The 13307-nt window shown below is 37.0% G+C and overlaps 1 protein-coding gene across 2 annotated transcripts in view; it reads right to left on the bottom strand.

Annotated features, from left to right (window-relative positions):
* DYNC1I1 (dynein cytoplasmic 1 intermediate chain 1) overlaps nucleotides 1-13307 on the bottom strand; it is a 251011-nt gene that overhangs the window by 18208 nt on the left and 219496 nt on the right. For both annotated transcript variants that reach the window (XM_042476919.1, XM_042476920.1), the window contains exon 16: nucleotides 6549-6674. In XM_042476919.1, the coding sequence (XP_042332853.1) occupies nucleotides 6549-6674 (126 nt within the window). The remainder of the gene's footprint in view (nucleotides 1-6548; nucleotides 6675-13307) is intronic.

Raw genomic sequence — 13307 nt, 5'->3', positions numbered from 1 at the left:
AGGATGCATCCATATTGCTGTGTTCTGAAATACAAGCTGTATAAAATTCGTTTTGTCACATATACTAATGCAATGACCATGATGGGTAGTTTAATACACACACACTTTACAAAATACCCTAAATAGATTTGCTAATTTACAATTGATGAAAAAAAAATCAATCTGTTTTAAATTTCTGCAGCTATCATCTTAGTTAATATGATACACTTTTGAAAAATCAGATACTCAATTTCTGTTTCTGCAAATAATCAGAAACTGATGTACAAAATTTTCCTTCACATCATGATAGATATGAACTTAAATATGGATTTGTGAAATCTGCCTGCCCTTGGACATGTTTGTGTAAATCACATTCATGCTAACCGGGGGAATGTATATGCGTCGGAGAGAAAATAGACCCCTGACTGTGAAAATAAATGTGTTCAGTTATTTTCAAAGACAATGCTGAAATCAAATAGCTAAAAAAGTGTATGTACAGTACAATGACAACTTTATCAGAAAATAAAAATATTAATGTTATTTTAAACTCAGTAGTCAGAAACCTACAGACAGATTGCTAAAAGAGGGGACTTTGATTTCATATTCAGGCCATTTTTTTTTAAAGTCAAATGAGAATCCACAGAAACAGCTACTTCAATTGAAAGTGGTGAGCAACTGTATACAAGTATCACATGCAATTGTGGTGAGAACACAAATGTGTCATTCTCTATAACATGATTTCACTAAGCAGAGTACCTACTAGGTATATTAACCTATATCTTTTGCTTGTTACCATTCGTTTCTAATTTGAACGAATTTTTCCAGCATGTTCAGCTACATGCCCCATAATCCCCAGACAAACCAGCACATAAACATGCTGTATGGAGAAGATACAGTCTAATGGATGTGGAGGGCACCTGGTTGGAGGCAATAAAGACAAGCAGTTATAGTGTGTATTATGCAGAAGATAAGTGCTCATGTCTGGATGACTCCTCTCTGAGAATATAAGAACTGAGCCATGATTTATGAACCACAAATACTGTTAAAAGAAGAAGATTATTCATAGGATTCTTTAAGGCCCTTTCCCTGCCCCTATGTTATGGATCACTCCACTAGTAAGATATGGAGTTTGCCACTAATTCTCCAAAAAGGAAATAATTAAAAGAATAGTTAGTTTTTAAAAATTTAATCTGATACAACCTGTGGTTAATTTGGACTATGGTTTGCTCATGCAAACCTAGAATCAACTATGGTTATTTACCTTACCTTATTTAGATAAACCATAGATTAAATTTACTATAATTCTTGGTGTGAACAAAATAATAACCACTGTTGGTTTAAAATGGAAACAGATGGTTTAGATGCAATTGCATCAAAGAAAGAGACTTGAATCTACAAAAGTCCATGCTGCCAACTTTGTTCTTTCATTTAGTCTCAAAGGTGCTACAAGATCTTGCTACATACAGATTGCTTAGATATTGTCCTTTTAGCTGGACCAGAGAGGAGAGCAGGAAACAGACCTGAACACATAATGTCAAACTGTAGTTTAGCATTATGTCCAAACCAGGCTAGACATTTTAAAACCATTTTTCAAGCAAACTGTGTATAGATATGTATGCATTAGAAGAATCCAAAAGAGTAGAAAGAATACGATTTCAGGATCCCAAAATCTGACAGACTAAACTCACAGAACTGAAGTGGGTTCATATACAGTATGGCTGAGTATACTGTGGCCTTCCAGTGGTTGTTCTACTACTTAATAATATAATAATAAAATTTATTTATATCCTGCCCCATCTGCACTCAGGCAATCTCCCATCCTCTGTCATAAGGCTTTGATCAGTATGACTGATGTGAACTGCAGATCAGCAATGTCTGTTGGATCATACATTTACCACCCCTGAGACAGAGGGGCTATTATGATACATTCTGTTCTATCAAGTATACATTTGAACATTGTTCTTATATGAATTATAATTAAATGACTAATTTTTTCATAGCACACTAAAAATATGGTAAATCAGGAAATTGCCTCACTCTGTCAGTTCTGTGCCCAAGTGAGTTTGTCTTTATAACATACAAGCAGAAAATCACTTGATGACAAAGGTGAAGTGATATGGCTAAATCTGAGTATTACAAAGACCTAGAATGAAAAATTATGGATTTACACATGTGTGAGAAAGTCTGGAGTGGTTTGCACTGCGCATGCTGCAAAACTGAAGCTAGTAACTCACAAATATAACAATCATGTCCTCTGATCGCATAATCCAAGAGGAATTTGTTGTTGTGTGACTTCAAGTCACTTCTGACTTATGGTAACCCTAAGGTGATCCTCTGTGTTTGTGTGTGTGACTTATGGTGACCCTATGAATTTCATTGGGTTATATTAGGCAAGGAAAATTCAGATGAAGTTTTGCCGGTTCCTTCTTTGAAATATAGCCTACAGCACCTGGCATTAAATCCATCCAAGTACAAACTAGAGTTGACCCTGCTTAGCTTTTAATATCAGATGGGATCTGATGACTTTATGGTATTTCTTGACACAAAGGAGATATTTCATATTTAAAGGTAAAGGTAGTCCCTTGACATGAATTTCTAGTCTTAACTGACTGTAGGGGGTAGTGCTCGTCTCTGTTCTTTAATGGACTTATATACATGATTCTAGCCAACTGGAGTCTGAGCTTAAATGCCCCTCAGTATTCTCCTCAGATCAAGCTCCCTGTCTCTTCTGTTTCTCAAGTGAAAAAAAGCCAAGAAATTGATATAATACTAAATCCATTTTTTCAGTGGCTAATCGGCAAACTATTCCAAATAATTCAGAGCATGATATGTCAAAGAGATATACCTGCAGACTGTCTAGACGCCAGACAATAGGCAAGCGCAGACCATATTGTCAATGCAGGTATTTCTAGCATCTGTCAGATTACTCAGGAAAAGAATTCCTGCCCATACCCAGTCAAACACAAGCACACACACAAAGCCCAAATATATAAATTAATAAATAAAACAAGCATCCTGGCAATTCTGTGGCAGAAATTTGAGTGTAATGACTTTCGACAGTTTAGCAATTATGATAACAATACAGGCAAGATGTTTCTGCAGCCATTTGTGAGCAAAAGCAACTCCTGCAAAAGCACACACCAGCCCAAGATATGAGTCATGCTCAAGCAATTTTGCTATGGGCCATAAAATCACTTTGTGTGAGTTAAAGCTAAATCTGTATATGTTCTATAATGTTTCCCTACTGTGGCGAGATGGAGATCCCAGTATCCTATCACAGATAATGACAAAAAAACAAATTCTGTCTATAAAAGCTGATTGCTCCACCAGTCACCCTTAACTGTTCCAAGAATTGTAATGCAGACGCTACATTTTATGCTGCATTCAGCCACAAAGAGACACATTCCATCAAGTGCACACCATACTGACTTCAATTTAGTCAGATTTTAGTATGTAGTAGGGGGGAATTCAGAATAGCCTTCCAACACACTATATTCAGCCTGCTAATTTCCATTATATCTACTCGTCGCCCTACGGGCTTCTGCCGCTCCTTTCCAAACCCACCGTTTCAGATTTTCTTACATCAATACCCAGCATACTCATTTAGGCAGCGATATCATGGACAGATTTCATTCTCTATCTACAGGAAAGATGATATGATGAAAGATGCCCGTGACAGTTAGTATAATAGAGCGACCAAGGTATTGAGCCCTAAACCACAAAGTCCTGAGCACAAATCTTGCCCCAGCAATGCACTCAGTGGGGAAGCTTTAAGCAACATATTGCATCTCAGCCTCAGCCTTCATATGCAATTTGGGGACAAGAGCACTGAGCAGAGCTCAGGACAGTTACTTTTTTCAATGACAGTTCTTTGTATCCCCTAGCCAGAAAGGGAACCAGATAGAGGAATTGTAGTCTAAAAAGTACCTTTCTCAAGCTCTAACACAGATTCAGTTTAAAGGGTTGTAGTCAGCATAACAGATCACACACATTAAAGTACTTCAATGCTCAGAAAGCACTTAATACAGGGGTAGAAACCACTTATATGATAGATTTTTGCAACTATTTTTTAAAAAAAAATTAAAAATATATGCATGTATGATCTCATTTGGTTTTTTGGCTTGGCATTTTGTTTTATTGTTGTATCAAAAGTGACAACACAAGAAATTACTTTTAGGGCTGAGGTTCCTAAATTGTGTCCTGAGGTTTGAACCAGGGTTCAAACATCCTGGGGTCCTCCCATCGATTTCCTCAAATTGCATTTAAGTGTATGTTTTGGGGGAAGGGTCCATAATTTTCATCCAATTTCTAAGGGAGTCTGACAACCCGTACCCCACACTGGTCTAGGGCATACTCGGCATTGGTTCAATTGGAACTACTGGGTCTGGTTCTACTAGACTGATGCTGGAAATGTAGTCAACTGGTATCTAGTATTGTACATCTTTTAAGATCATGTCAAGTTTTTACCTTTTTCTGGACAGACGTCAAGACAAGAATTAACAACATGTTTGAAATAAATATTGACAATTTAAGACACTTATGTTTTACTACATAGCAATGCCCTAATAACTGTAACATGCATGGGTGAATGGTTTACTAGAACAATATTGAAAGCTAAATGTTTAGTTTTGTTAAACTAGAAATCTAAAAGCACCCTGAATGTTAATACTTGGATTAAGATCTTCTAACAATGTCTGAGTATGAAAAATATTTTATACATATCTACCAAAGATTGAATTGCAAGCAAACTGGCATAGTTTTTATTTAATATGCAAAAATATATTTATATTGTAGTAACTTACCAGTCACTTAATTTTCCCTTTCTCTTTTTACTCTCTCTCTCTCAATCTTTCCCTTTTTGTTTTTTTAATTAGTATATGACAAATATAATTGGATCAATCCATGTGTTCTAACTGTAAGAGGTAAATTGTGTGTTACAAAGGATGGTAATTATCAATAATTTGTTCTTGAAAATGTAATTAATAATAAAGGGAAGACAAAAACTAAAAAGAATACACAAAATGGTAATATCCTATCATGTGGGTAGGAAGCCTGTATGTCCAGAAAGCTGCTCAAAATGTAGACTATGACACAAAAAATTGTATGACCCTTAAACCCCTGTTCAATTCTAAGTGGCTAATGAGTTGGAACTCATTTAGTCATTCTTAAAAATGGGTTAAAACCATTTAATAATTTTTTCAAATGGGTTGAATCCATTTAGTCACTCTTAAAGCAAATAAATGGGATTAGAGTTAGTCAAGACTAATGCAAACTTCACTGAGTTAAAAGGGTCTAGCCTAGATATGGTTATATCTGGATCACAGGAAATGTATCTAAAATTGGTCTGAGATTTGAAGAGCCCAATACAACAGTACAAGTACCAGGCATGAAATAGAAAGCTTCCCAGATCATGATGATGGTATGTGTGTGTGCGCGTATGTGCACACACACGTGCAGGATACATTATAAAACTGGGTCGCAATGTAAGTAGCAATAATTTAAAGTAATGTAATTTTTGCAAAAGACACTTATTAACCACATCACTTTACCACATTACTTTGATACATACAACTTTATAATAAAGTCAGCACTACTGAACATCCTAGGGACTGGGATGGGGTGCACGGTGCACCTCTTTAAATCTAACTCATCATCTAATTAAACTAGCTGTCTTTCCATCCCTGAAGTCAACAGAGAAGCCCTTCCTAATCTGACAGTCCTTTAATCAGAGGACTTTCCTATGTAGAGTAGAACATACGGCCATCCTATCCTAAAGGCTCAGAGTAGTTTTTTAAAGAACCCATAGGAACAAATAAGAATCCATTAGTATTCAACATCAGAAACCGCAATCACAGTAATTTCCTTTTGCTAAATTTATTTTGCTGCTTTTATAGAACTTCTAGAAAGAGAGTGGACCTGTTTAACAGCCAGGGCAACAGGAACAGAACTTGTAAAACTATCACACTGATCAGCTGGTTTCATGGGAAGGGAAAACCAAATCAAAACAACAGATCTTTCATCTACCCAATCAGTCTGACTGCAGCTTATTTTGCAAGGACAGGCATCATGGATGCTAGTCTTGTTTATAGATGCAATTTCCTATCCACCTCAGGATATTAATGTGAAAATTGATCTGGGGTGAGGATTTATAAAGGACATTCAAAAGCACTTGACAGCCTTCTCCTAATAAATAGATAACTGTTAACTACTCCTTACTCTTATGAAATATTTCTAAAGGAAAAGACAAAGATTAGCCACATCATTTTGATACAAGATCTTTACATACAATTTTACAATCAAGTCAACACTACTGAACATCCTGGGGACTGGGGAGGGGTGCATTTCTTTAAATTCCCCTCATCATCTGTAGTTTAAATTCATAAAGTATCTGTGTGTCTCTTCCTGAAGTCAATAGAGAAACTCCTGATTTGAAAGGAGCTGAATTGCATCTTGAATTGACTAACTTGGGCACTGAACAGATAAACAGCTTGTAGATTCAATATAAAATGTCTGTTATTTCAAAGAGAAAGCATAAGTATACAGCGTTATCTATGAAGACAGTTGCATACCTCTCCGACGTCATAGACCCAAATCCTTCCTTCAGAATCCCCAACGGCTACTTCTTTCCCAGCTTGGGCCCAACGAACACGATTGAGAGCAGAGGCTCCTTCGATTGTCACACTAGCTGTTGGAACCTATGAAAGACATTATTCTCTTGAGGATGATGATGTAAATGCTCTATATCAAATATGCTACTTCACAAAATAATAACAACAAAGGATGCATTGTTGTTCACTCAGATGGTACACTTAGGGAGGAACAGAAATGAAAGCAAAAAATAGGCAAGGCTTAAAACAAGATATTTTAAAAATCAAAATAATTCACAGTGAGAAGTAAGAGGCAATGAGTGACACAGGTTTACTTAGTCTTCTTCATCTCAATGTGGCCAGCATAAGATCAGCAGATGAGTAAACTGAGTGGCAAAGATTAAGGAGTTTAAATGTGGTAAGAAGCATAAATCAAAACCAGTAAGATATACAACAGGGGTGGACAACTTATTCCCGCTCAGATTTTTCTGAGTTAGGGGTTAGGGGGAGTTAGGGGGGCATTGCTAGTTGAGGAATTCTTGCAGCTATAGTTCAAAAAAGTAACTTTTTCTAAACTCTAGTTCTGGATGATTCTTGACCAAGATGTCCTCTCCATGGGCCTCTCGCCTTCCTCCTCACAAACTGCCTTGCTGCTATTATTATTATTACTCCCCTAACCCTAACATGGGTCACTTCCCAAAAAGGAGAAAGCAAGACAACCAGAGGCAGGTGCTCTTCCTCTAACCCAGTGCAAGTCCCTAGACTGGTGCCAGTCCCTGGCAATTTTCCAGGAAAGAAAGTAACAATTGTAGTCAGTTGGCACAAATATGATACCAGTTCCTGGCACATTGGCAAAGATTATTACTGATACGCCATATCAAATAATCCAAGAAACACTGGGACCCTTGCTGAAGAATGAACTTTATAGGTGCCCAACCAAAAAGAACCCCTAATGCCAGTTCTGCTAAGGATATAGTGTAAGGAAGCAAAAGCATACCTGTTTGGAAACATTATCACATTTATCTGTAATAGAACAAAGGTGCTGTTTTGGTCATCTGTGGTCCTGCACTGCCTCTTCTGCAGTTTCCATAACCATGCCCTATGCCTTACCCAGTGTGCCTTTCATTTGTTTTTGTTTTTTAAAAAACCTAGAAAATAATAGAAAAGGGACAGAAAACAGCCTGCTTGGGAATAGTGAGGGTGAGAGGAGGGGAATCATGCCCACTAATGCCACACAACTGCTGGCATATCAGAACTGCAGTAGAAGGTACCTATTTCACCTGAGGCCATAATGGGAAAGCAGCAATACTGGGAGCCGTTGATAGGTTTTACCCATCAATGAAAAGTTGCATTCTAGCAACGCTTGAAATGCAAAGCAGCTAGAGGAGAGACATGACATCATAGGATAAGTATGGCCAAAGATGCCATTATCCAGCTTTAATTCTAATTTAAAAGCATTGTGTGATAATCACCTTAATCATCTGGTAAAACTACTTTAATAATACTTACTGGTTAAATTAGCCACACATGTATACTTATGCAATCTTCCCCAAGTAAACAGCCTGTGCTCTAAAATCATCAGATGGCATTAGCATTAAAGCAAATTTATTTTCTCAACTAATTTGTATACAACTTTTTTGCATGGCTATGTTGTTATCGTTTTCCTAGGTTTATGGACTGATGTCTTACTGTACTTTTTTTATTACTAATGGGTTATTATATCTTTTCATGCCTCGCTGGAATCCACCTGTGGAAGACATTTAATTTAGAATATTTTAATATTAAATTAAATCTGCAGCCTTCTACATGGGCATGATCCCCAAGGGACAAAATGAAATTCATTTCCCAATGTACATGAAAATGATTTCACTATTCAATTTAATAGCATTGATTGTTTAAGGTAAATCTGGGGGGTGAACTATGTTCATTTATTTTAATATATATAATCATTCTTGTACAATCATCAGTCCAGACAGATTACAAACCATCTCCAAATATTTTGAACATACCGAGAAGAATTATGATTTTCAGATTCTGTGCCTTTGACTCTGAGGGAAATATTTATGAAAAATTTGGAGATATGAAAAGAGGTGTTGCATTTGTTAACCCTCCGCTCTCAAATTGTTATAGCCATTCAAGGTTACAAATAAAACAGGAACCAACCATCAGGAAGATGCACAAAATAAAGTGTAGCTGTTTTGGATATCTCTGATACACCAGGATTATAGTTAATACTTTCCCAAATGGCTCTATATTGAGAATTATTGATTGCACTCAGATGATGTATATAAATATTAATGAAAACAAAACTCAAAATTGTGGCATGTTTGAACTTCTTCTTGTACTTTGCAACTGGATCAGCATACAGGAGAAGTGTTCTTTGCCAACTTCCAGTGTAGCATTATAGTTGCAAATATAATGCAACTCCAGATGTAAATCAAGAATTTTGATTTATTACAGTACAGTTGTAAATCGAACACTATTGTTCTCAGTAAAGAATCTTGATACATTTAGCTACATATATTTGTCCATAAAACAAATTTGCTAAATGTTAACACCCAGTTACTAAATTCAGTGGCCATGCTTGCAAGGGTTGGAGGAGAGAGCTACAGTCCAAAAAGTAACTTTTCTAAGTTCTAAATATCTGCTATGATTTTATGATTATATTTTCCAGAACTCCTAGCTGATTTTACACACGTAGGTTACAGGTGTGACGCTTGAGATTTGGAATTGTCTTCTATGGGAGTCCTACAGTCCATTTTATTTTGACAAGCTTTTACAGAATTGTATTTATAGTTTGTCTTTATATTCTTGCAGCTTTCTAAACTTGCATTTTAAACCTGTTTTGATGTCACTGATATCCATGTTGTCCATTGGGATTAAATACACTGTTCTTGACATACTTAAAAGATTATAGTGTTGTTGTTGTTCTTTATGATTAAAATATACAAATTATCTTGATACTAAGATGCCTTGGATACCTTTTGGCAAGGTGAGATATTTGTTTGATTTACATCCCACTTTACTCCCACGTGGATGTAAACCTTGATAATAAATTTACAAAATTATGAATGTATGGAACTGCTTTGTATTCAATCAGGCTAGTTTTCTGGGTAGTTCAGTTTTATCTATAGTGACCGACTCTATCTTTCAAGGGCTTCAGCCAATTGGCTTCTCAGCCCTATATTAACCTGCCCAAGTCTTAACTATCTCACGAGTCGATTTTCACATGGTTCCACCACTGTTACAAGCCAACCTGGTGAGGACATCGGAGAGGGCTTTTTGGTGGCTGCTCCCAGGGAATGAAATTCCCTTTCTAGGAGGACTGGCTGCCCTCCCAACAGTTTCCTTTTGCTAGCAGGTCAAACAGATCAAGAACTTTTTATTTTAAAAAAATTGATAATGAAAGGGTTATGCAGACATTTCTTTGAATGAGAGCATGTACTATATACAGGTTGAGTATCCCTTATCCAGAATTCCAAAATCTGAAACATTCCAAAATCCAAAATTGTCCACATGGGTGACTGAGATAGTGACAGCTTTGCTTTCTGATGGTTCACTGTACATACATTTTGTTTCATATACAAATTATTTAAAATATTATGTATAAAATTATCTTTAGGCTATGTTTATAAATACAGTCTGTCCTCGCCTTACGCGGGGATCCGTTCCGGATCCCGCCGCGTAAGGCGAATTCCGCCTATGCTCGAGCCCCATTGGAAACAATGGGGCTCGTGCACGGTGGCGCGGGAGCGTGCGGGGCGCAACGGGGGCGCGCGCCCATTCAATTGAATGGGAAGCGCCACCCCTTCTGCCCTGTGCGCGCGCGTATGCTCAAGGCTGTGTATGGCGCAGGCGCGCTGTATATGTGAAACATAAATGAATTTCACGTTTAGACTTGGATTCCATCTCCAATATGCAAATATTCCAAAATCTGGGGGGGGGGGATCCAAAACACTTCTAGTCCCAAGCATTTTGGATAAGGGAGACTCAACTTGTATTTTCATCTTGATTGTAACATTTTTGAACAATTTTGTGCTTTTCAGATTAGTGGTGCTCTAATATGCTACCTTGATTACTTGTGGTTTAACTTTTTATCATTGGGTTTTTAGCCCTATCTTGTTGTAACTTTGTTGTAACCTGCCTTGGGTCTCATGTTGGGAGAAAAATAAATAAATAAATAAATAATAAAAATAAAAATCAATCAGTCAATCAATATACTTGGAGATGGCAGGAACAGAAGCAGGGACCTTTGGCATCCAAAGTACAATTGATTTAACAGCTGTCACTGATAAGCTTTATCATTACTCAGATGGGAGGGGAATGTACAAATAACTCTTGGCAATGTAGGTCACTGGACTACACTGCCACCAAAACAACACTGTGGCATGCAGACAAAATCTAAAGAATGCTGTATGGACTTGCCCCTTTGTTGTATTCTTCTCTAAACTTTACTCATACCTAACTTATTTTTAAAACCCTGATCTCATCCAAGTTGCTAATACCCTGATGTGAAATTCACTAATGCCAAAGTATTTGAATTTAACTGAGAAACAGCTGATTCATCTTAAATCACTACAACCATTAAATCACCATTGAAACACTGAGACCATAAAATCACTGAGATCACAGGTACAGTTCTGCAATGCTTTCATCTCCAGTCCTAAAGCTATGTGCAAGACCCAGTGATTTCAAGGGAACACACTTTGACCTCAATCTCAGTCAGTTTAAATCTCACAACAGTGGTTTACTTAGGTAGTGAATTAAGCTGTAATGCTTAAAAACCAGGATGGGGTGGGGTGCTGTATTGATTTCATCATTGAGATTTTTTATCTAGTAACAAACCAATCAGATTCTTCCATTTGCTTTTTTTGAAAACCTTTAAAAAGAAGACATTATAAGCTAAAGAATATGATTTGACTAAAACATGTGTTCTTTTGATTTTTGTGGGAATGATTTGGGGGCTTGTTTAATTCTCCCAGTGAAGTCAATGGGGTCTCAATATGTTTAACTCTGGCTGGACTCTGGCCCAGTACTTGGAAGAGAGGGAGAAATAAAATCATTATTTTTTAAAAGTACCAAATTGTCGGGCAAAGGATCAAAAGACCGAGCACTTCCAGTTGTTAAAGCGTTTGCTCCTTGGCTGCTACTGTGGGTCTCTGATTAGTTTTTCCTGGTAGTTGTGCTCACACTGAATTTTTTCCTAGAGGGAACTATTTCTTTTTCTTCTTCTTTTTTTTTTAAACCAAAAGTGTATCTGCCTGGCATAGATTTAATGATCCAAATTAAACAAATGAGAGTAAAATAAACTTGATGACTGTCATCCCGTTCACAGCTCCCTCTGCTTTAACAGCAGCGATCACAGAGCAATTTCCTCACCCATAACCAGATCTGCTGCATCGGTTTAAAACAGTCTGTTTTGGGAGAAATGAAGAACTTTTCTTTCAGGAGTGATAGTAAAGGCTAGTAATGGTAACACCTGTGGGGATGTCTCCTTCTCCTCTCCCTTCTCCAGAAGAAAAAGCTTTGGAGAGAAAGCCCCTCCTTATTCATCCTCCTCCAGCTGAACACTTTATAATTAAGCCGGCTCTGTGGCTTCCTGCTCAAAACACTTCAAAAGACCTCCCGTCTCCACCTGACAATCCAGTTTTCAGCATTTGTCCCTCCTTACCTGTCTAAGGTGATTTACAGAATACAGCAGTAAAAACCTGCATTTTCTTTTAACTTAAATGTTTCTTATAGTGCTACGAAAAGACGACATTAACTCCCAAAAAGTGGAAGAAGAAAAAATAAAAATACTACAGTATTGGCATGACCTGCTTTTGCCTTGTTCATTTGATTGATTCTCCACTTCAATCCATGGGTATATAAATCCATTACCTTCTTAGTCTTTTACATACAACCGATGAATTAAGCTCTGTCTCGCCTTAAAAGCTCATGCCTCAAGCCCATATGGCGCCAATGCCCTTTCTGGATTCTCTGTTCTCGTAGGCGAACACAGCTATTCTTCTGCAATTAGGGAACTTAAATTTATTGTCATGCTTGTTCATTTCTATAGTGTTTTTAGCTTGCAAACCGATTTACAAGCCTTGCCTCTTTTATCTGTCTTGCCTTGTTGTTACTGTGCAACTCTTACAGGATCTGAACTTTGTATTTGCTGGGCAGAAGGCTCATAATATACTTAAGACTTGCGTAAGGCAATTATTTTGAGAGCTGATGCTCAAATCTCGGTAGGGTGACATTTAGAACTTTCAATCACAAGACTGTTCTCACAGGCCGAAGAAAAGAAAAGGAAAAGTTCAAGGGACAATTTCTGTAAAATCAAAATTACACACAGTTATTTCACAACTGGAAACGAGGCAAAACCACAGGCCCTTTGAATTCAGACAAAAAATGACATGAGACAAAATTGTAAAAGAGTAAAAAAAGAAGAAGAAAAGAGGAGCTATAGTAAGATACATTCTGTACATGGAAATCAATATATCTTCTCACAAAGCTTTCTGACTTCACTGTTTGATTGATGCTAAACAGGGCAACAGTGTTTTCTCTCTATGGTTTCTATTTTTACATTTCTCTCTGCTACTGGTATAGAAATCTTTGTCCTTATATTTCAGAATTGTAACGGCACAAGAAGCTTTTCACACACATATAAAGTGTGTATACATTTGTATGCATGAATATTCATCCCTAGTGACAAAATGTTTAAAAGAAAACAAAGTAAACTTACATTAAAATGTCAAT

This window comes from Sceloporus undulatus, chromosome 6, assembly GCF_019175285.1.
Source record: "Sceloporus undulatus isolate JIND9_A2432 ecotype Alabama chromosome 6, SceUnd_v1.1, whole genome shotgun sequence".
Lineage (NCBI taxonomy): Eukaryota > Metazoa > Chordata > Lepidosauria > Squamata > Phrynosomatidae > Sceloporus > Sceloporus undulatus.
Note: the sequence above shows the minus strand (reverse complement) of the source record. Positions and strands in the feature narration are given on the sequence as shown.